Source organism: Mixophyes fleayi, chromosome 2 (genome assembly GCF_038048845.1).
Source record: "Mixophyes fleayi isolate aMixFle1 chromosome 2, aMixFle1.hap1, whole genome shotgun sequence".
In the NCBI taxonomy this organism is placed as follows: Eukaryota; Metazoa; Chordata; class Amphibia; order Anura; family Limnodynastidae; genus Mixophyes; species Mixophyes fleayi.
In genome coordinates, this window is record NC_134403.1 from 194,250,571 (window position 1) to 194,270,835 (window position 20,265).

The 20,265-nt window shown below is 40.8% G+C and overlaps 1 protein-coding gene across 2 annotated transcripts; it reads left to right on the forward strand.

Moving 5' to 3' along the window:
- The first annotated feature begins 633 nt into the window (after window positions 1-633).
- On the forward strand, window positions 634-20,200 carry RBBP4 (RB binding protein 4, chromatin remodeling factor). Of its 2 annotated transcripts, none has more exons than XM_075195235.1 (12): window positions 634-886; window positions 1,184-1,331; window positions 1,475-1,620; window positions 7,804-7,977; window positions 8,301-8,416; window positions 8,522-8,682; window positions 10,502-10,628; window positions 17,368-17,445; window positions 17,528-17,643; window positions 18,133-18,190; window positions 18,873-18,983; window positions 19,488-20,200. In XM_075195235.1, the coding sequence occupies exons 1-12, from the start codon at window positions 871-873 to the stop codon at window positions 19,551-19,553; spliced, it is 1,317 nt and encodes a 438-aa protein (XP_075051336.1). In that variant the 5' UTR covers window positions 634-870; the 3' UTR covers window positions 19,554-20,200. The 2 variants fall into 2 exon arrangements, with proteins under 2 accessions (XP_075051336.1, XP_075051337.1); XM_075195236.1 differs by having other exon boundaries at window positions 637-886; window positions 17,567-17,643.
- The last annotated feature ends 65 nt before the right edge of the window (window positions 20,201-20,265 follow it).

The following is a 20,265-nucleotide window of genomic DNA, read 5'->3' on the forward strand; positions in this document are numbered from 1 at the left end:
TTCTCACTTATGAAGAAAGAACAAGAAAAAGAACTGAGGAAGATCATGCATCTCTAAGGGTGACACATGTCACTGTCTTTGTCCATTCTGCTAAAGGAAAACGTGTTTTTGCTTTGCTATTTTTGTCCAACCTAGTCCATGGAATTCTAATAAAGACAAATATTTATTAAAAATGCTAACAGAAAAAAATGCCCCGTCATAAAGAAAAGATTAACTAAACTAAAATGCACTTGGATAAACTAAGGACAGCGAAACCGAATGCTATAAAGTTATCCTGTTATTACCAGCACATGGGAAAAGTACTACAATGAGCCTGGCCAAGGACTCTCTGCTCTACAGCGTTTAAGCAACTGATGTTAGGAAAGACACGGGTTACACCAGTACTATTTGGGTAGCAGGAATACATTATCACAGCGCGCTGACTCCCGTTAGCTGCAGGCAAGTCTATAGCCCACGGCATCCTGCTTCTCTCTCATTCACTGACTGAGACTGTCCCATGCAGCCACTCCGTTGCCCTGGATATTCCTGGGTTGTCATGGATATGGTAGGCCACGCCCACTCGGCTGCACGCTCGGTCTGGAAGCCGCACACGCAGGCCTGCGGGTGCACCTCCTTTGTGACGCGTAACTTCTCGATTGGGCGCAGTAGTTCCTCCTGTTACAATTCCGATTGGCCTACATTGGCGCGAAGGTGCGCGACTCCGAGATACGGGGAGGCGGGAAACAATAGCGGGAGGAGCAGAGCGGAGACCGGGGACACAGGGGAGGAGCTGGCCCCACAACCAGGGCTTTGACCGGGGGGAAACAGTGCTAATAGCGAAGGGAGAGCCACTCTGCCGAAAAGGCCGTAGAAGTGCAGGTCCTGGCAACCATGGCCGATAAGGAGGGTAAGTGTGGAGAAAGTTCACGGCTCTTGTGCAGCGTGCACCGGGAATCTCATTAGTTTCGGGAAACCTAGTAATACTGTAAAGAAAGGTGTGAGGCCAGAGCCGACATCCCTTGGTACCTGGTTTCGGGGAGCATGGATGGCATCGTCGTATGGGCGCTCGCAGGGCAGTAACTCTGGAGAAGGTGTGCAGTTCTCGGGGTGGCACACTGGGTGCCCTCCTGGTGAACAGAGCTCTCCAGGTCCGTATACTGTACCTCATTCTCTTTTGTCCCTCTCTTCTCTTTACCGGGTACAGCTGCGTTTGATGATGCTGTTGAGGAGCGGGTCATAAACGAGGAATACAAGATATGGAAGAAGAACACCCCCTTCCTCTATGACTTGGTAATGACTCATGCCCTGGAGTGGCCTAGCTTAACAGCACAGTGGCTCCCAGATGTCACCAGGTAAGCTTTGCATTTTACTCCCTTATACACACATAGAAAGTTTCCAGAGAGAGTGCAATGCACACTGTTTTTCTTCCTTGGCACTTTAGATATAGTGATTTCCCACTTTCTCTGTTTCTGTTAACAGTATTTTATTTTCACAGACCAGAAGGGAAAGACTTCAGCGTCCACCGCCTGGTTCTTGGAACACACACTTCTGATGAACAGAATCACTTAGTGATTGCTAGTGTTCAACTTCCTAATGATGATGCTCAGTTTGATGCCTCTCATTATGACAGTGAGAAAGGAGGTGAGTATAGATTAGATTTTTCTCCAGTAAGACATCTATTTATATATCTTTCATACTTTTATAATAGCATGGTTTGGTTAGTTTATTTCTCCAGTTTTTGGCAAAATTATGAAAAATGATTCCTCTGTAAGATGTTTGTTTGTAACACTGTTGCCCCACTTGCACTTTTTTTTTTTTTGCTATTCTGGTTCTGGGTATTTTCTTTTGTGCCTGGCAGTAGAGTTCCCTAGTGGCACAACTTGAAGGAGAGAGCCTTTGTTGTTCCTCATGGTTCCTTCCCAGGTATCACCAGGAAATGGTTGCTTCATTTGTCTACTGTGGTGTCTTCCTGGCACACTTAAACTGTTATCAGGTAGTTCAGGAAACTTTGACAGAGGCGAGATGCAGGAATTTTTTTTGTTTGTTACAGAAAGCACCATAATGTTTAATCTTTAATTAGGAGTAGCATGGCTAAACAATTTCACCTGAGGTGGTGGCAACAAGGGTAGTATAAGTTGGGTCCTGCATGTTTTATGCCACCACCATGCACACAGGGAACTCTGCTGTGGTATGAGAGCAGTTTACTACAGTATTCGGCATAGCAATTAGTTGCAGAACAGCCTGGCCTCTCTTTGTTCCATGTCTGTGTCCCCTCAAACCGCAACCTCAGGGCAGAGATATCAATCTCTGAATCAACCTGGTCCTTGGCTTGTTTGTACACTTCAATATCTGCAGGGTCAGGCCCAAATATATTCTCTATTTCCTTCTCGGAAACTTGTCCAGGTCCTTGATCCAATCAGTCTTCAACCTTTCTAGGAATCTTGAGGACCTTCCCCAAAGCACAAGTGTTCTCCTACCTTGCAATTTAAACTCCTGGACAACATATCTGATTACTCTATAGTAGACCCATCCTCAAGCAAGTAGGTGGTTTAATTTTAAAGATATTGACAGTGCATCCAAGGACGATTCAGAAGCTCTGTCAGAATTTAAGTTATCTACTCAATGTTTTTCTGGTGCTCAAAAGGGTGATTCCATCTGATCTGGCCTGAACATAAAAGCCCTTAACTTGTTTATTCCACAAGAGTGATGCAAGACTGAAAACCTTAAATTCCATGAGATATAAAGGTAGTATCTGGAGTTTCCTGGACATGAAGGTCGCATACTAACAGATCCCTGCCTGAGAGCATCATCAATGCTTTCTCTAGTTTGCCCCAACACCTTTGGCTTGTCCTTGACTTCATGGATCATGGCCATTATGGTGGTTCTCTGTTGCCAAGGGATTTTGATCGTTGCTTACCTGAAAGTGAAGGCATGTGCCAAGAAACTGGCTCTTCAAAATCTTGAGCATCCAGACATTGAGTCCATGGGTTGGATAATTGACAGACCACAGTCCTCCCTTGTTCTTTTGACTTCCATGGTTCTCCTGGGTGAATTTTTCAGCTTGCTTCAGCAACTGTTTGGAACTAATAGGCCTTTTGTGAACCAATTTTTTTTTTTTTATTTCTCCTATTCTGACCAAACCATGCATGACCCTTTTGGTACTGAATGCGAATAGTGGGGTAAGCTATGGTCTCTACTCTGAAGACAGTCTTTTATGCTTAAATCTACACCTACACCATCCAAGTCATACTCTTGCCTTTGAAGAATGGCATTTTTGAATGTCTCATCCTCTACAGGACCGCTGGAGTGGTGGAAGCATCAGTCTCATCTATGGGCATATACATGGGTGCCAGCCTTCAATGTTTAGGGGCAGGCTATCTTTACCATCATGTCCCCTTTTGTCTTTCAGTGTCTTTGGAGCTCACCACTGGATTACTTCATGTCCGTTCAACCAGGTGTGTCCACCACCCATCTCAGATTTTAAACAAAAATTTTTTTAGTTGAGAGGATGTCTAAAAAACAATTGCTGCCAAATATCTTGACTGTCTGGCCATTAGTTCCTAGAATAGAGATTTTTCAGTGTATTAAATGACTTACTAATCAAAACTTATTTATTCCAGTTTATTTGAAGTATCACAGGTGTTTGTTAAAGAATCGCCACAAATTTTGGCCCCATAAGTTAACATTTCCTCCCGAGTCCAAACCAAATTACTGTATTTACCCTACTTTTCAAGTCACAGCAAAAATGCAATCTTTTGGACCAGAAAGCTTCCCTTTCATAATTGAAACTTTCCAGAGAAAGAGGGTGACAGACAGAAAGATCATGGCAGCTGCTCCTCCAAAGTGTACATTTGGTAGTCTTTTAAATACTGTCATATTATTATCTACTCAAAACTCACTGGATTACATAGCCGGGACCACTTTACAGATGAAGAAAAATAATTTTTGATTCTGAGAACTGAAGTTTCAAATGCAGCCAGCCCTCACTCTGCTACTATCATGAAAAGGTACTGCTGTTAAACTATAAAGAATTTCAGAAAACATGTTGTAATCCTTTCTTGCCTCACGAAAAAGCTTAAGAGCTGTGTCACTGAGCATGGTGAGTGTCAACTTGATGCTGTTAAGCCAGGACAGAAAGTTTACCTAAAATGCAGAATTCAACTGTCGCATTGTGAAGAACAAACAGACATAGATATGCCAACAGAAGAAGTTGAATCCCTGGCGAAGAGTTTAACTGAACCTGCAGGAACAGATGAGCTGAATGAAAGTATTACAAAGCTTGGATGTACACCAGTGAAATTGCATGGGGTAAAGAGAAGACACTGGGAGGCATATGCTGAAAGACAGCAAACAAGTACAGCCATTCAAGACAAGCTTACTCAAATATTCTCTTCCTACCACATCACTAGAATCACCCCAGAAACTAAGCAAATGTTCAGGTTGTGATGATTTACAGAGTCTGATATATGAATTAATGCAAAAATGTGAAGCGGTGCTATGACAAGAAGTAATAAAAATAACTGGCACCAGCTGGACAATTAAGTAGACTGCAAATGAATTTAATGTCACAGAATACATGGTAAAACAATCAAGAAAACTTAAAGAAACCCATGGCATACTGGCAGTATCCTAAAAATATAGAGGGAAAGTCCTTTTATAAATTGTTCATCAGATACAGCAGTTTTACGAAGATGAACATTCTTGATGTGCCCTGGAAAGCAAAATTTTGTTGCTGTCAAAGTTCCAGGAGGAAAAAGAATTCACGAACAGAAAAGGCTACTCCTAGTAAACTTAGACCTTTATCTTGCTTTCAAAGACAGTTTTGTTCCTTACGACCTCCGTGGTGCATTAGTGTTGCTGTAAGAGGTATACATTCTATGTGTTTGTGAAACTCGCCAAAACTTAAAATTATTGGTAGCTGGTCTACCACTAAAGATGGTTTACAAAGAACTGAAATCCTTGTTTGTTCTTCGGTCTCAAAAACTTGAATGCTTCATTAATGTGCAAATGCCCAGGTCTGGAAGCACTTCAGAAAATAGTTTAAAAACTTTTTTTATGATGGTGACATGGATGGTGACACAATTGTCTATAAGCAGTAGGTCCACACTGACCAAAGTAAATTGGTTACAATCACTAGTGCTGTGGAACAATTTCATGAAGTTATTTTTAATTGGAGTGCTATTGATGATTGAACAGTCCACAGTTAAGTCCCAGGCTGAATACTTGCGCTAGTTGACGGAAACCATTCTACCAGAAACAGACGCTATTGGGTTACTAGATTTTGCAGAAAATTATTCATTCATATATCCGGGTGTAAATCAAGGATTCCACTGGACACTTCACAAGCAACACTCCACCCATTTGCTGTATATTTTAGGCAAGATGATTGTGACACTTTAAACTGTGTGAGCCTGTGCTTTATAAGTCATACTTGTGACCATGTAGCCATAACTGTGCATGCCTTTATTACGGTAGTTATGAAACACTTATTGGAACTATTACCAATATTGGACTATGTTATCTACTTTAGTGCTAGTGCACAATACAATAACTGCAAAAACTTTTGAACTTATGCTTCCTTAAGGATGACTTCAATATTCAAGCAGAATGGAATTTTTTTTTTTTTGCCACATCTCATGGTAAGAGTCTGTGACAGCATAGGAGGGGCAGTTAAACCTCTAGTCACACCAGTCTGCAAGAGGTGGAAACCCATCACATCTTTACACCTTTTGGACCTGTATAACTGGACAAATAAAAATGTGCACGTATTTCTACGTGTCACAAAGTGAAATTCAAGACTGCAAAACCCCAAGCTGCATAGCCGCCTAGAAACGGCAAAGACTCGAAGGGACACATTCTCATCACAGATTTCGGCCTATTAATAATAATGAGCTACACATATATACTGCTTGTCATCAGACGATATGAAGACAACAGAAACCAGAGTTCATGTCACTACGACCAGTCACAAAAAATGTAGACGAGTGACCTGGAACATTTATAGCAGCAGTGTACGATAACATCTGGTACATTGGCTATATTATTCAATGTAATGAGTAGAAACAAGATGTGCTGGTATACTTCATGGAATGAAACCAACCATGAAATGTGTTGTCCTAGCCTTCAAGAGAAGTGTTTTGTTCCCTTTAGTCACGTCCTCTGTAATGGAAGTGCCTACAATCCAAGGAAGAGCTGGAAGGCAGTATACACTGTATGTTGACACATTAAGGAAAATTAGACTGTTACAACAGGTTCCAAACAAGGAGAAAATGATTGACTCAACTTCAGTTATGTTTTAAGTTTTTAAATGTCAAGGTTTCTTGTGTAAAGTATTTATATAGTACAACAATGTTGTTGAATGTCAACTTCATTATTTTTTTTTTCTCCACTTTGAAAGTGATTTTTTTTCTTGTTGTAGTAATGTATGTTAAGCATCCCCCAAAAAATGTTTTAAATTGGAATATCAAATGTTGATTTAACCTAGCGTCTTTAATTCTGTTCCAAAAGCTTGCATTTTTGCTGTACCTCGAAATGTAAGACAGATACAGTAATTTGGTTTGGTTTTTTTGAATTATAGAGGAAAAGTTACTTTGGGGGACCAAATTTCATGGTTATTCCTTAAGAACACCTATGATACTTTAAATAAATTGGAACAAATAAGCCACGATTAGATCATTGTGTAATACATTGAGAAATCCATATTTCGGAAGGCAATGGTCAGACAATCAAGATATTTTGCAGAAATCGTTTTTTGGACATCGTCTGAACTAAAAAAAAAATCGTTAAATTCAGAGATGGGTGGGGGCTTTTTTTTCCCCATTGTGATCTGATGTGGAATGACCCCACTATTTATCTGCCTATGAGCAATTGGGCTTGGCTTATCAAGGGCCTAGCATTTTGGGACTTAATGAGCCCACTGCAGTGGCTTATCTAAACCACCAAGGGAGGAACCCGCAGCTCCCAGCAATGAGGGATCAGTCTTGGATTCTTGTCCATCTACCTTCCAGAAATACACAAGAGGTGTGCCTAGATGTCCCCAGAGATGGAGCTGTTAGCTTCACAACTAAATTGCAAACTTCTTGAGTCCTACAGGTAGGACTCAAAGACTCTTGAGCTTTTCTCATCAGTGCACTAGCCATTATGTGGCAGTTTGAAGATTCTCTATTGGTTTCCCAACTCTTAAGTCTTAAGATCCTCAGCAAGTTCAGGCTGAAGGTAAAACAAAGCTGATCAAAGCCCCTGACAGGGCCAGATGGTCCTGGTGTACTGACCAGATATTGCTCTGCGGATGGACCTCAGATGGTTCTTCCTTCATCAAGTGAGAGTATTTTGTATTAAAATAACAAAAACCACTAACAAGCTATAAGAAATGTTGGTGTTTGCCAATTTTTTTCTCTTGTTTACTCACACTGCTATTTCTTTAAATCTGCTGTCATGTGACTACTATGGCAACCAGTCACATGAAGTAGTGAGCAGAGAGGCTTTCAAACAGCCCTCTGAGCTCTGTACTGCCTTCACATGACATGCTGTGAGTGTAACTGGCAGCCATATGTTTGCAGCCTCCAGAGATAGTTTGAAAAGGAGATCCTATGTATGGGGCAGCGAATAAAAATTACTATCCGGTTCATGCTTAAAAGTTACTTGCTATTTAAAAGGGGAAAAAAATAATTGTATGTGGTACTGTTGCTTTGAACTATCAGATGAAAAATATAATTATAATTTTTTTTTTACTTTGGAAAATTGTGTTGTGTTTTTTTTTTTTTTTTTTGTTTTTGTTTTTTTTTATATTAAGGTGTAGCTTAATACTATTTATAATATCCCCAGAGTTTGGAGGCTTTGGTTCTGTCAGTGGGAAAATAGAGATAGAGATCAAAATAAACCACGAGGGAGAGGTGAACAGAGCTCGCTACATGCCACAGAACCCCTGCATCATTGCAACTAAAACCCCATCCAGTGACGTCCTTGTGTTTGACTATACTAAACACCCATCAAAACCAGGTGAGCACCAGTTTAGTTGTACTGGTATACAGCATGGCTCTGAATATCTGCAAAGTAAATATTTAATTTGGGGTGGGTAAATGATCATCAATGATACATTACTGATTGGGATAAAGCAATATGATTTAAAAATGGACTTCAGAAATGGAATGCAAGAATCTGTATGTTTATGTTATGTATCTGTATCTGTATGTTACAATGTTTAGTTCGCATCAAAATTTACATGCTTTAAATCCCATTGCTCCATGTGAGCTACACCTTCATTTGCTGATAGTTATTGAAGTGTGGGGTTCTTAACTGGATTTATGCTTATTATTGTGCAGATCCTTCAGGCGAATGTAATCCAGACCTCCGGCTTCGTGGGCATCAAAAGGAAGGATATGGTTTATCCTGGAACCCTAACCTTAGTGGAAACCTTCTTAGTGCATCTGATGACCATGTGAGTGTTTGGCGTCTTTACCATCTCCGAGTGACATGTTTGTTTATAAAATGCTACTCTAGTTGCCATTGTATTACTTTATATATTTGTATTCTCTGCTTGTAGACAATTTGTTTATGGGACATCAGTGCTGTCCCTAAAGAGGGAAAGGTGGTGGATGCCAAGACTATCTTCACAGGACATACTGCAGTGGTGGAAGATGTTTCCTGGCACTTATTGCACGAGTCTCTATTTGGATCAGTGGCAGATGACCAGAAACTCATGATGTAAGTGTGGTGATCTGGTAAAATAGGTACCTTGCGGATCAGTCATGTATGTGTTTTCTAAAGTCGCACTGCAGCATAGGAATGTTTTTTTTCCTAAGGTGGCCACTCGCCCAAGCCAGTTATTTTCTCAGGACTGGATTTATAATACAGAACTGGCAAACTAATTTTAAGCATCTTAAATCTAAATGGGCCAAATCTCTTGAATGCTGCATGTGATTGGCCTTTCCACTCGCCCACCCATCCACCTCTGGTTTTCACCATGACAGATAAATGGGAAGGGCCCCTTTATTTCAGGGTATGACAGACCCTTTGTGGTGTGCTTTGCAGATATCAATATAAACCACACATTTTGAAAACGTCGGGCTCGGTAGGAGAGTCTCCCTTTTCAGTAGAAATGCCTAATCATGCCCCAATAAATACCTGTACACTTACATAAAATATGCTCTTAAAAGCAATGCAGTTATGTTGACACAGTACTTACATAAATGCTGACAACTCTTAAACTTGGATGTACAATGAATTACAGGGGGTATCCGAAACAAGCATCTAAAACAAGGGAAACACTGAATGAGATCTGAAATACATTGTTGCACAAAATTATTGCATTTTAATCTTGGAATGACAGGAGCAGGTACCAGGCCTTTGAGAAGACATGTATCTTTAGTAAACTCCATGTTGGAAAGATTCACAATCAGATTGCAGTCCAGGATTTTCTACCTCCAGTGTGGTGGTTTTTGCAATCTTTACAATGGTACCTCAGCTTAGGTGACCAACCTGGTTGTAAGTACTGTACTTGCCATTTGCCCACCTTTTTTAATCTCCTTTTGCTTTTTTTTTTCTCACCACAAATCTCAAACAGGGAAAGTAGGGGATCTGTAATACCAGGGCCTTGATAGTTGACTCGGACAGTATAACTTTCAGCAGATAATTGCTCAGTAGTCTGCAGTTGTCTAGCTAGACTCAATTCAACTCGCATTGTCTAGTATCCTGTCAGAATTTTTTTAATTTTCCACATTGTAGCTGTTTAACATTTCTAATGGTGACATCCTACTCGGTCCTAAACTTTAAAAAACAAGATTAAAATTCAATGTTGATTTGCATATTTAATTCATTATTTGTGTTCAGATGGATGTAGTGAGTGAAAGTAGCTTTACTTTACAATGATTCTGCACATTAATGTGATGTCATACAGGCTACTCTACTCCCACCAGGATGATAACGGTTATTACTCAGCGGTTATTGGGGCAGAACGGGAAGTATGTGGGTGAAAGATGAGGTTGGAGATGGGGGGTGGCTTAGGGCTTTGTCAGTGAGGATGAGGAGTTTACATTTAGTTCTGGATGCTACGGGGAGCCAGTGTAGCAAATGGCTGAGGGAGGGATAGAAAATTAAGGCAGACAGCGGCATTGAGGTTAGACTTTGCTAGGTCAGAGAGGAGGTGCATACAGTAATTAAGATGAGAAATTTTGACAACAAAAGGTTTGGTTGCTTCCATGGTGAAGATGGGACAGATCTTTGATATACTCAGGAGGTGGAAGTGGCAGGTTTTGGAGAGGGATTGAATGTGAGGCATTTTGAAACTATACAGAGTAAGAAAACATTAATAAAGGTCACATTAGTAAACCAAAAACACATTTCTTATATAAAAGCTTTAATATATATTTATTTGCAAACACAATTGAAGGAGTTTAGCATTGTTGGTCTAACAAATCAGTGTTTCAATCCCGAGAATGTTTGTGTATTTCCCCATTTTGTTCTAATGTTGTGGCTTTTCTGACATAATTACATGATCATTGGCCTGTTGCTCCTATGTCTGTAGATGGGACACCCGTTCGAACAACACATCAAAACCTAGCCACTCTGTGGATGCTCACACAGCTGAAGTCAACTGCCTGTCTTTCAACCCCTACAGCGAGTTCATCTTGGCCACTGGGTCCGCAGACAAGGTAAACATGGAACTTGTCTTGCAGTAACAGCTGTACAATATCTCAAACTGGCAACTGATTTTGTTTAATTTTTCTGTTATACGAACAGTTGGGGGACACTGCTCACCATGGGGTTTAGAGGGCGCTGTGTGGAGTAAGGCACTAAAAGGCTTCTCTAGCCTGCTCTCCTCACTCTATGCCCCCTGGAAGGAAAGCTTCAGTTTTTAAATTGGTGCAATTGGAGTGGGCACTTTATTTTATTTTTTCTGTCTTTATAACTACTTAGTGATCACACTGTGAATGCCGCAGCTATAGGACATGGAGAGCGCTGATGGTGCTTTAGTGTGTCTCCCCCCTGATCTCCATTAGGGCTCCGGGAAATAGTGAGCAGGGCCCCAGCCGCTGTTCCAGGGCAGCGTGAGCCAGCTGCGCGGGGAGCCGTGGAAACAGCATGGCAGAGACAGAGCTGCCGGCGCTTCTGTATCCAGTATGAAGACACAGCTTTTTATTAGCAGGCAGCAGTGGCATTTGGGCTGGTACGGAGTTGTAACAATCGCAGCTCCCACCAATTAGGGATATGAGCACCATTTTACAGGTGGGAAATAGAGGAAGGAGGTGTTTCACTGGGAGAGAGACTCCTCCCTGCCTACCGGGCTTTTCAGACTGCAAGCCTGCCATTGCACTTCGCTCTCGGCCTATGGTGTTTAGACTCATTATTCCTGAGGGAGGAATTTCTCTCTGCATATGTGATTGTGTCACTGAGTGATTTTATCTTTTTCTTTACTCTTTTTGTGTATATGTGGAGTACTAGCTGGTTTCCTGCCATAGGTTACTGTACCCTGTTATAACTATAGTGGGTGCTCCCTCACACACTCAAACACACATATGTTGGTGTTGCTATAGTGTGTGTGTGTAATTTGTTAGATCACTCTGTTACATAGACTGTTTTCTACAGTCTCTCTCATGCGTTTCTTGCTTGTTTTCTTTAATGGCATTGTCAGAAAGAGGGTCAAGTTTCAGGTCCAAAACCAGATAGGCGATATCTGATACAGAGAAGGTTTTGCCTGCCTTATTCTTTTCCAGAAATAGATGTGGCGTTATGGAAAATTCACCCGAGTGTGGATTCGTCCATTGCACATTTCATCAGCTATTTATATAGCGCCACTAATTCCACACATTTGGAGAAGTCCACTATCCTTCCCCTTCCGAGTGCTGCTAACTTTAAAGACAGCACGGCCAGGAAATGTGAAGGGATTTTGAAATCTATTTGGCTTTTGGTGCTCTTCTCTGCCCTGTAATGCTGGAGTCCGTGGACAAACAACCTTCATGACTCTCTCCTCCCACCCGGAACACTTGTGGGCACTAGACTACTGCTCTTTCGGGACCAGTGGTCAGGAGTCATTGTCCTGTTTCCACAAGAACAATGGGGTTTGGGTTATTACTCAAACGTTTTCCATGTGCATCTTTTTTCCCCATTGTTAACCTAAAATCTCAATGCCAACTTGAGGGTACCCAGCTTTCAGATAGATTCCATTCGTTCTGTCACCAATTCCATGAAACGTAACAAGTTCCTGGTATCTTTGAATATCAAGGATGCTTATGTTCGTATACCCATCTGGGCCGACCACCACAACCTTTTCATGTTTGCCGTGGGACCACCCCACTTTCAATTCATGGCTCTACTTTTGGACTGGCTACAGTGCCGTGGGAGTTCACAAAGGTGATGGCTGTCATACCAGCGCATTTAGGTCTACAGGGGTAACAGTCTTGCCATACCTTAACGATTTCTTGATAAAAGTGGAATCTGACCCTCACTTTTGGACTGATCTGCGCTTGACGGCAGAGACCCTGCAATTATGTGGCTGGGTGATTCATTTTTAGAATTCCAACCTTGTCCTTACACAGCGCAGGGTTTTCCTGACTCTTGTTCGACACCAGGTGAGAGACGGTCCTCTTGCCTCTGGACAAGATTCGGATAATTCAGCACCAGCTGAAGACATTGCTGTCTCCCAAGCGCATATGCATCCTTCAGTGCATGGTGTCCTATTTCGAGGCAGCTCCACTCTCGAACCTTTCAAATGGTCAAGGTTGGATCTTCAATTGGAAATCGTTTTTCCGACTGTCGCTAGCGAACCGTCTGTCCCTGTTGTGGCTGCGGGCAAGAAATCTGTCGGGCACCCCTTCTCAGTATGTAATTGGACCGTAGTGACCACAGACATCAGTCTCTTGGGCTGGAATGCAGTGCCTCTGAATCTCTGTTTGCAGGGGCTCTGGACCCTGGAGAAGGCAAAGCTGTCCATTCATGTCCTTGAGCAAAGGACGGTGTTAAATCCGCTGGTCCAAGCACAGTCCCGGCTGCGGCACTGACCTATTTGGATTCAGTCAGACAGCTGTAGCATACATCAACCACCAAGGAGGAACCAGAAGTGGTTTGGCGGAACAGCCGGTTCCAGCCATCTCAGCGGTCTTTATACAAGTGGTGGACCATTTAGCAAGCCGACTACTTGAGTCTGCATGCCATTCACCCAGAGGAATGGTCCCTCCACCCGGAAGTGTTCACCCAGATTTATGCACAGGTGGGGTCTACATGATGGCCTCTCGGCTGAACCACAAGGTGGACAGGTATTGTGGTAGAACAAGGGAGCTTCAGGTGTCTCTAGTGAACACCATGACTGTTTTCTGCAATTATAGGCTTGTGTACATATTCCCTCCAATCCCAATGTCGCCTCGAGTGTTGGGAAATGCAAGGCTTCCAGGGATTATTCTGGCTCCCAACAGGCCGAGAAGGTCTTGGTACGCGGACCCATGAATGTACATCATCTTGGTGACTTCCTCTCAGAGTGGATCTTCTAAGCAAGGGTCCATTTTTTTTTTTTTTTTTTTTTTTTGTAGTCTGGTCTAGCACGGCTGGCTTTGTCTGACTGGCACTTGAAGCCTTGATTCTTGGACACCTTGGCCTCTCTGAAAGGGTCATCCAGACAATGATCAATGCCAGAAAACCAACTTCTGCTAGTAATTATTATCTGGAAGACATACATTGGTTTGTGTGAGACGCAAGGGTTTCCCACTTCTTCCTCCTGTTTGGCTATGGTGTTGCTGTTCTACCATGTTGGTCTGGACAAGGGCTTGCGCGTGGTGTCCCTTAATGTCCGGGTTTCTCCTTGTTGGTTTACTTTTAGAGGTGACTGGTTCTGATGCCAGATGTTCACACTTTTTTTTTTTTTTTTCTTCAGGGGGTCCTTCGTGTTCAGGCCCTCTTTGTCCCACTGGTGGCTCCATGGGGCCTCAACTTGGTTCTCACAGCACTGCAGGAGTCGTCTTTTGAACCTTTTGGCATCTGTTTCCTTGTAGTTGCTCATTTGGAAGATTTTCTTTTACTGGTAATTTCTTCAGCCATGTGTGTTTCTGAGCTGGCAGCTTTGTTTTATAGGTGTACTCTTCTCATTTATCACAAGGACTGGGTGTTTTTTGCGTTCTAAGCCCTCTTCTTTTTTTTTTTTTTTTTTTTTTTTTTAAACCTAAAGTGGTCTCTAAGTTCCATATTAAGTAGGATATTGTTATTCCTGCGTTACCTCAGAATTTGCTTCCAGCAGTCAGGATTCTCTTCTACCCTTTGATGTTGTCAGAGCCTTGTGGATCTATGTGAACCGCACTGCTTTGGTACGCAAAACAGTCTTCGTTTTGTACTATGGTCGGAAGCGTGGCCGGCCACTAAGCAGACAGTCACTAGATAGATTACTGTGACTATTCATCAAGCTCATCTCTCCGAGGGATCTTCAATTCCTGACAACCTTACTGTTCACTCCACCAGGTTGGTTAGCGCTTCTTGGATGACGCAGCAAAGGGCCTCTGTCGAGAAGTTGTCATGCTGCTACCAGGTCTTCTGTCAACATGTTTACCACATACTGCCGTCTTAATTTCTTTGCTTCTAAAGACGCCATGTGGCAGCTTTTGAATGTTTTCATGTGAGCATTGCCATAAAATCTGCTTCTCTTAGCAGAGCTGGGGAACACTGCGTTTCCCACCCCTTTGTTCTGACAGTGCTGTTGATTGGATTTCGCCCTCTACTTGAGGCTTTTTAAGTTAAATAACTGAGGCTTTCCATCCAGGGGGGCATAGAGGGGAGGGGGAGCAGGCTAGAAAAGTTTTTTTGGTGCTTTACTCCACACTGTGCCCTTTTATACCGCATGGTGAGTTGTTCCCCCAACTGTGTTTAAGATAAACAAATTTTACAAAAATCTCATTTTCACCCTGCACAATTATTCTAATACCTGCTTATTTTAAACTGATGCAAGTGATTTCACACTTTTCAAATGTGAATAAACACTTTGCTGATATATAAGCACTGGGAAACGTCTCCATTATATTCTGTTTATTTTGTGTGTGTATAGAGCCATACACATACTGCCTGTAGAAAAAAGTACATCCTCTTTTAGACATATTTATTTTATTTTTTTACAACCTGTCGGGGCAGTTCTAAAATCTGATCTAATCTTATAATACAAAACTTTGTCATTTGTTTAATAAAAAAAAAAAAAAAAAAAATCCTATACAAAAATACATCTTGTGTTTTGTAGAACAGCCTTTTAGAGACAGCAGCTTGTGTTAATCATTTTCTTTATGAGTTTATCAGTGTCTGGAAAGCTTTAAAACATTGCTTCAGTTTATTGATGATTAAATCATTTATGCACTCCTCTCCTAAGGTCCCACCCACTACAGCATCTCAATGGGATTGAGATCTGGATTTTAACTTGGATTGGTCCAGTTTCAGCCAAGTTTGTTTTAGACAGTCCCGTTTTTCTCTAGAATACTCTGGTATAAACAGGAGTTTATGGTGGATTCAATGACTGCGAGTTGTTGAGATTCTGTAGATGCAAAATAAACCCCAAAACATCATCTCTCAATCAGTGATAGACAAGGGGTGGTATGAGGTTCTTGTGGTGGTGTGCATTAAGATCCACTTCCGTCTTGTCTGTTCAGAGGGTATTGTTCCCAAAGTCTTGTTTCATTCAGATACAGCTCTACAAACCTGAGCCGTTCTGCAATTTATTTTTTTTGTTTGAGGTTGGGCTTGTTCCCAGCTACCTTTCCATGAAAGCCATACTTGTCGAGTATTTTTTCTGATGATAGTCTCATGATATGTAACCTGATCATTAACTGTGTTGAAGGAGGACTGTAGAACCCTGGAGGTTGCTCTTGGATTCTTTGCGGTTTCTCAGTGTATCATATGGTCTAACTTCTGGCTGAGTTTTGGGCTCTTTCCAGACTGCTGACCAGTAACAATTTATTTTCTGAGATCATTGCAGCTGTCTTTTCTCTTTGGCATGGTAACAGACCAAAGTGTCAAAGGTTTTGCTTTTTTATATAGAGGTAGTAGCACCTGATCAAATACTAGATTAATAGCATCTGGCTCAAATTACCTTCTGTGATAGCAGGAAGATTGTACCTTTTTCACACATGACTTCTACATACTGGTTTGTAAAATGTGTTTGTCGCATGAGATAAGACTTCTCAACTTTAAGACTGGGTGAGAACTGAGTGACTGTTCTGATGCCACAACTCAGCAGTGCCGTACATTGGGGAAAACAGAGCACGCATAAAACGGGAGCATACATGTTAGAGAATATAAATTTAGATGTAAAAACATAGGGTAGAGCTGGGGGGGTGAAAGCTTCCAATATTATGGGAAAAGGGCATAGGTGAAACGAGGAGCAAATGGGGAGATTGAGACAGTTATAAGGGATCACCAATCTGATCAGTATTGATGGAGTAGGACGAGATGTAATTAAGAGATGGGGTTACATAGCTTTCATCTAGAAGTATGTGTCTCTAAGGCTAGGTACACACTGAAGAATTTTTCAACCATTGCATTATCTAAAACGACTAAACCTTCGACCGAAGGTCCAATCGCTTGGACGATTAATGTGTACACACTAGTCACGTTTTAAACGATTAACGAAAGACCGACTGTCCGGCCAGTGACTTTTCACAGCCATATTGTTGTGAGCAAAAATTTAAATTTCATAAATTTCGTACACATTGAAACGACATATAAAGTTCTTGTAACGATATCCCCAAGAAATTTAAATAAAAGGCAGAGCATGTTCACCGCACCACGTGGGACAGGTACAGGCATCAGACATTTACATACGCACGCCCCCAAAGGAGTCGCAGCTTGAGGAACAATCAGCAGCTGCTCGTGGATTGATCGGAAATTTATACACTACATGATCGTTGGGTGTTTTGGATGAAAATATTAAACAGTACGACCAACCAAATGACTCAACGATTGACACTTTTGGACGACTTTCGACCATCGTGTCGTTATACACTCTAACCCGACTTCCGACCGAACAGTCGTATGTTGGCTGATCTGCCCGATGCTTGGACGAGAAAGCTCCACTGTGTACCAAGCCTGAGAGAGAGAGTAGGTTAAGGATGCTGGTTCATATTCAGTTATTCACTTGTTAATTGTCCACTTGTCTCGGGCAGCAGAGACTAGATTGTTAAGCTTGGCTGGACAGTGACACTGATTTATAATTTTACACAGAGCTGTAGATGAATTTTCTGCTACAGTATATAAAATTGTCATATTATAATATGCAAACTGTTAATGAGTAGTTTAGTTTACTTTTGTTGTTATTGCTTACCATACTCTTGAGTCTGTGATGAAAAAGTACTGAATTGGATGCTTTTTGAGTTTAATATTGTGGAACATACCTATTAATGCTGATTGAACAATTTCCCTTACCTTCCATAGACGGTGGCATTGTGGGACCTACGCAATCTGAAACTGAAATTACATTCCTTTGAGTCCCATAAGGATGAAATCTTTCAGGTATGAGCCCTTCTTCTCCAGAATATCAAACTAATTCTTTCTGATTTGAATTTATCTTAAAGTTGAATTTATTTTTACGCAGGATAACTTTAATAAAGTGAATATCTCCAATTACCTGCAGGTCCAGTGGTCTCCACACAATGAAACTATTCTGGCATCTAGTGGTACTGACCGCAGACTGAATGTCTGGGACTTAAGGTATTGTGCAGACCAGTAATTATTGGGCTATTATGTGAGGAGATGTATTGTAAGCAATGAAGGTTGTCTTGCTGCAATTGTATTTTTTATATAGCAAACTTTCCTAATAGAAGTTAAGCTCCCCTCGACAATGTAGTTTTGTAATATTGGATGTAAAATTGGGCAAGCTATTCTAGAGCTGTTTTTTTTTGTGTGGTAATTTAGTCAGATGTAGTTCGCCAAAAGAGCTAATGAGGGCACAATTTTACTGGACGTCCTGAAACTAGCAATAAAGCCTCCTGTGTATTGCCAGCTTTCTAGCTACATTATTAGTATGAAGAGTGGTGTACAAGATTAAAGCTGTTCTTATGTGGGTGGTTTTCATTTAACAGTCTTGTAATATCAAACATCTGTGTGGTGGGGGCATTTTTCCTGTGCACCAGTTTAATATAATAGTGGGCCAAATGTGCAAGGCTATAGACCTGTTTTCACCTGTCTTTCTCTTTCCAGTAAAATTGGAGAGGAGCAGTCTCCAGAGGATGCAGAAGATGGACCCCCTGAGTTGTTGGTAAGTATAGAAATTTGGATTTTACAATGCGTGTGATGTCATGAGCTCACTGACTTTATTTTTCATGCACAAAACAAAGAAATAAAATAAGAATAGTTTCTAATGTTTAGTGATAACTTGTGTCCGAAATGTGCACTAATGTTTCACAAGAATCTCTTAAACCTACAGGGTAGGGTTTTAAAGTAGTAACATACTCCTTACTGTTGCAATTCCCTTTTATGAAATGAGGGACCCAGGAGTTAACATACATTTTGAGCCCTAATCAATCAGAGGCAGATACGAACTATAGAAGCAAGGAATTAACTGCTTATAGCAAACTGAACTTCTAGTATAAACCTGAGAATAATAAATACTGTCAGTATTTTTATTTTTTTTTATTTTTTTTAATTTACACATTTCCTTTAACTTTTTTTCACTTATTTATAAATGTTTTTTTTAAATATTTTGACTCACGGGAGTCACCAATTTCTTTTTAACGAATTATAATAAAATGTTGAACTTTTGAAACCTTGTGTCTCAAGTGTACACCAGACATCGGCAACCAGTCTTATACTTCATGCACAACTAGGCAAGGCGTCTGTAGTAGAATACAAATATAATTGACACAAAAAGAGGGATTAGGGCCAAGTCTATGCGGTTATGACTTTTTTTTTTTGTCATTGTGATTTTTGTTTTTCTTTAGTTCATTCACGGAGGGCACACAGCAAAAATCTCTGACTTTTCATGGAACCCCAACGAGCCATGGGTGATCTGTTCAGTGTCCGAGGACAATATTATGCAGGTCTGGCAAATGGTGAGTTGTCTGTCTTGTTTAATTTTATAAGTGGTCCCCTGCAAATGCCTGTAAAATATCTATCAGGAGACTTAAGTAAAATTTAAAATGAATGTGTACCTGCATACAGCCCACCCCCAAAATTGCTTCCTTTTTCCTAATGTGCCATATCTTTGGGATTTATTTTGGTAGTGGGCATATTTCTTCCTCTTCAAAGGGATAAATATATATGTGAAATTGTCTATGGGAGGGGAACTGTCTTTATTTTTAAAAAAGAAATTACCCACATGATGTACAATTAACTGCAAATTTGTTAGTGAATATATTTCTTGACATCGTATAGTCACATAATTTTACCCAGACACTTACACTATATTGCATTCATCATTCTTTGGTTAATGCACAACTACAGAAGTTTTAGTTTACACTATTCTGGATCCATTGTTTTCTGAATTTATAATTGGGTGAAAATAAAATGCTTATATTGCTGTTTTAATAAGCCTATCTTTTGTTTTCTTTATGCAGGCAGAGAATATCTACAATGATGAAGACACAGAGGGCAGTGTAGATCCTGAGGGGCAGGGCTCCTAGCTGTTTTGTTTTTTTTTTACATTTTTTTTAAATTTTCTGGGTGCAGTTTCTCACTCCAGATAAGTCTCCTGTTTATCCAGCACTTGGACATTAACCCCCCTGTGCTACAGTGCAAGCTCTGACTCATGCTCTGTCACCCAAACTTGCTTTTATTGATCTTCGTAAGAAAAATCCTCATTTTATTTTATATATAAATATTTTATATAAGAATGTGATTTTAACTATGTCCATTACAAAGGGGGGTTTTGACCTTTATTATAAAACAAAGCAAGGAGAAGAGTATATAGCATTGCTTGTTTGACTCCGTGCCTTCAGATTCATCCCTTATATTTTCAAGAGTCTTGGACCAGGCAGCTTCTTGCAAACATTCCTAATATTTTCCACTGGAAAAGGCATCATTGCTTCTAATACCATCCAGGGACAAACTCCCCCACCCCCATACTTTTTATTGTTGCATTTTTAGTTGGAGTATGAATTGTCCTTTAGAGTTGTTCATAGTCATCCATTAGTTGTGCTTAACAGTTCCAAGGGTACTGTAGTAATTTCCCTTTTTTAATATGTGGATTTGGGTGTCTGTGATGCACATCTCCTAATGAAGTGGATGAGAACCTCATAAGAAATAAATGACTCAATTTGTTGTTTTTTTACATTGCCTGATTCTCATGTGGAATTGTATCTGTATACCTTGCAGTATGGGAGAAATGTTTGGAAA

Coding starts and splice junctions, on each gene's coding strand:
- RBBP4 (XM_075195235.1), top strand. Junction 18,191..18,872: donor ATGGACCCCCTGAGTTGTTG/GTAAGTATAGAA, acceptor GTTTTTCTTTAG/TTCATTCACGGAGGGCACAC. Junction 18,984..19,487: donor TTATGCAGGTCTGGCAAATG/GTGAGTTGTCTG, acceptor TTCTTTATGCAG/GCAGAGAATATCTACAATGA.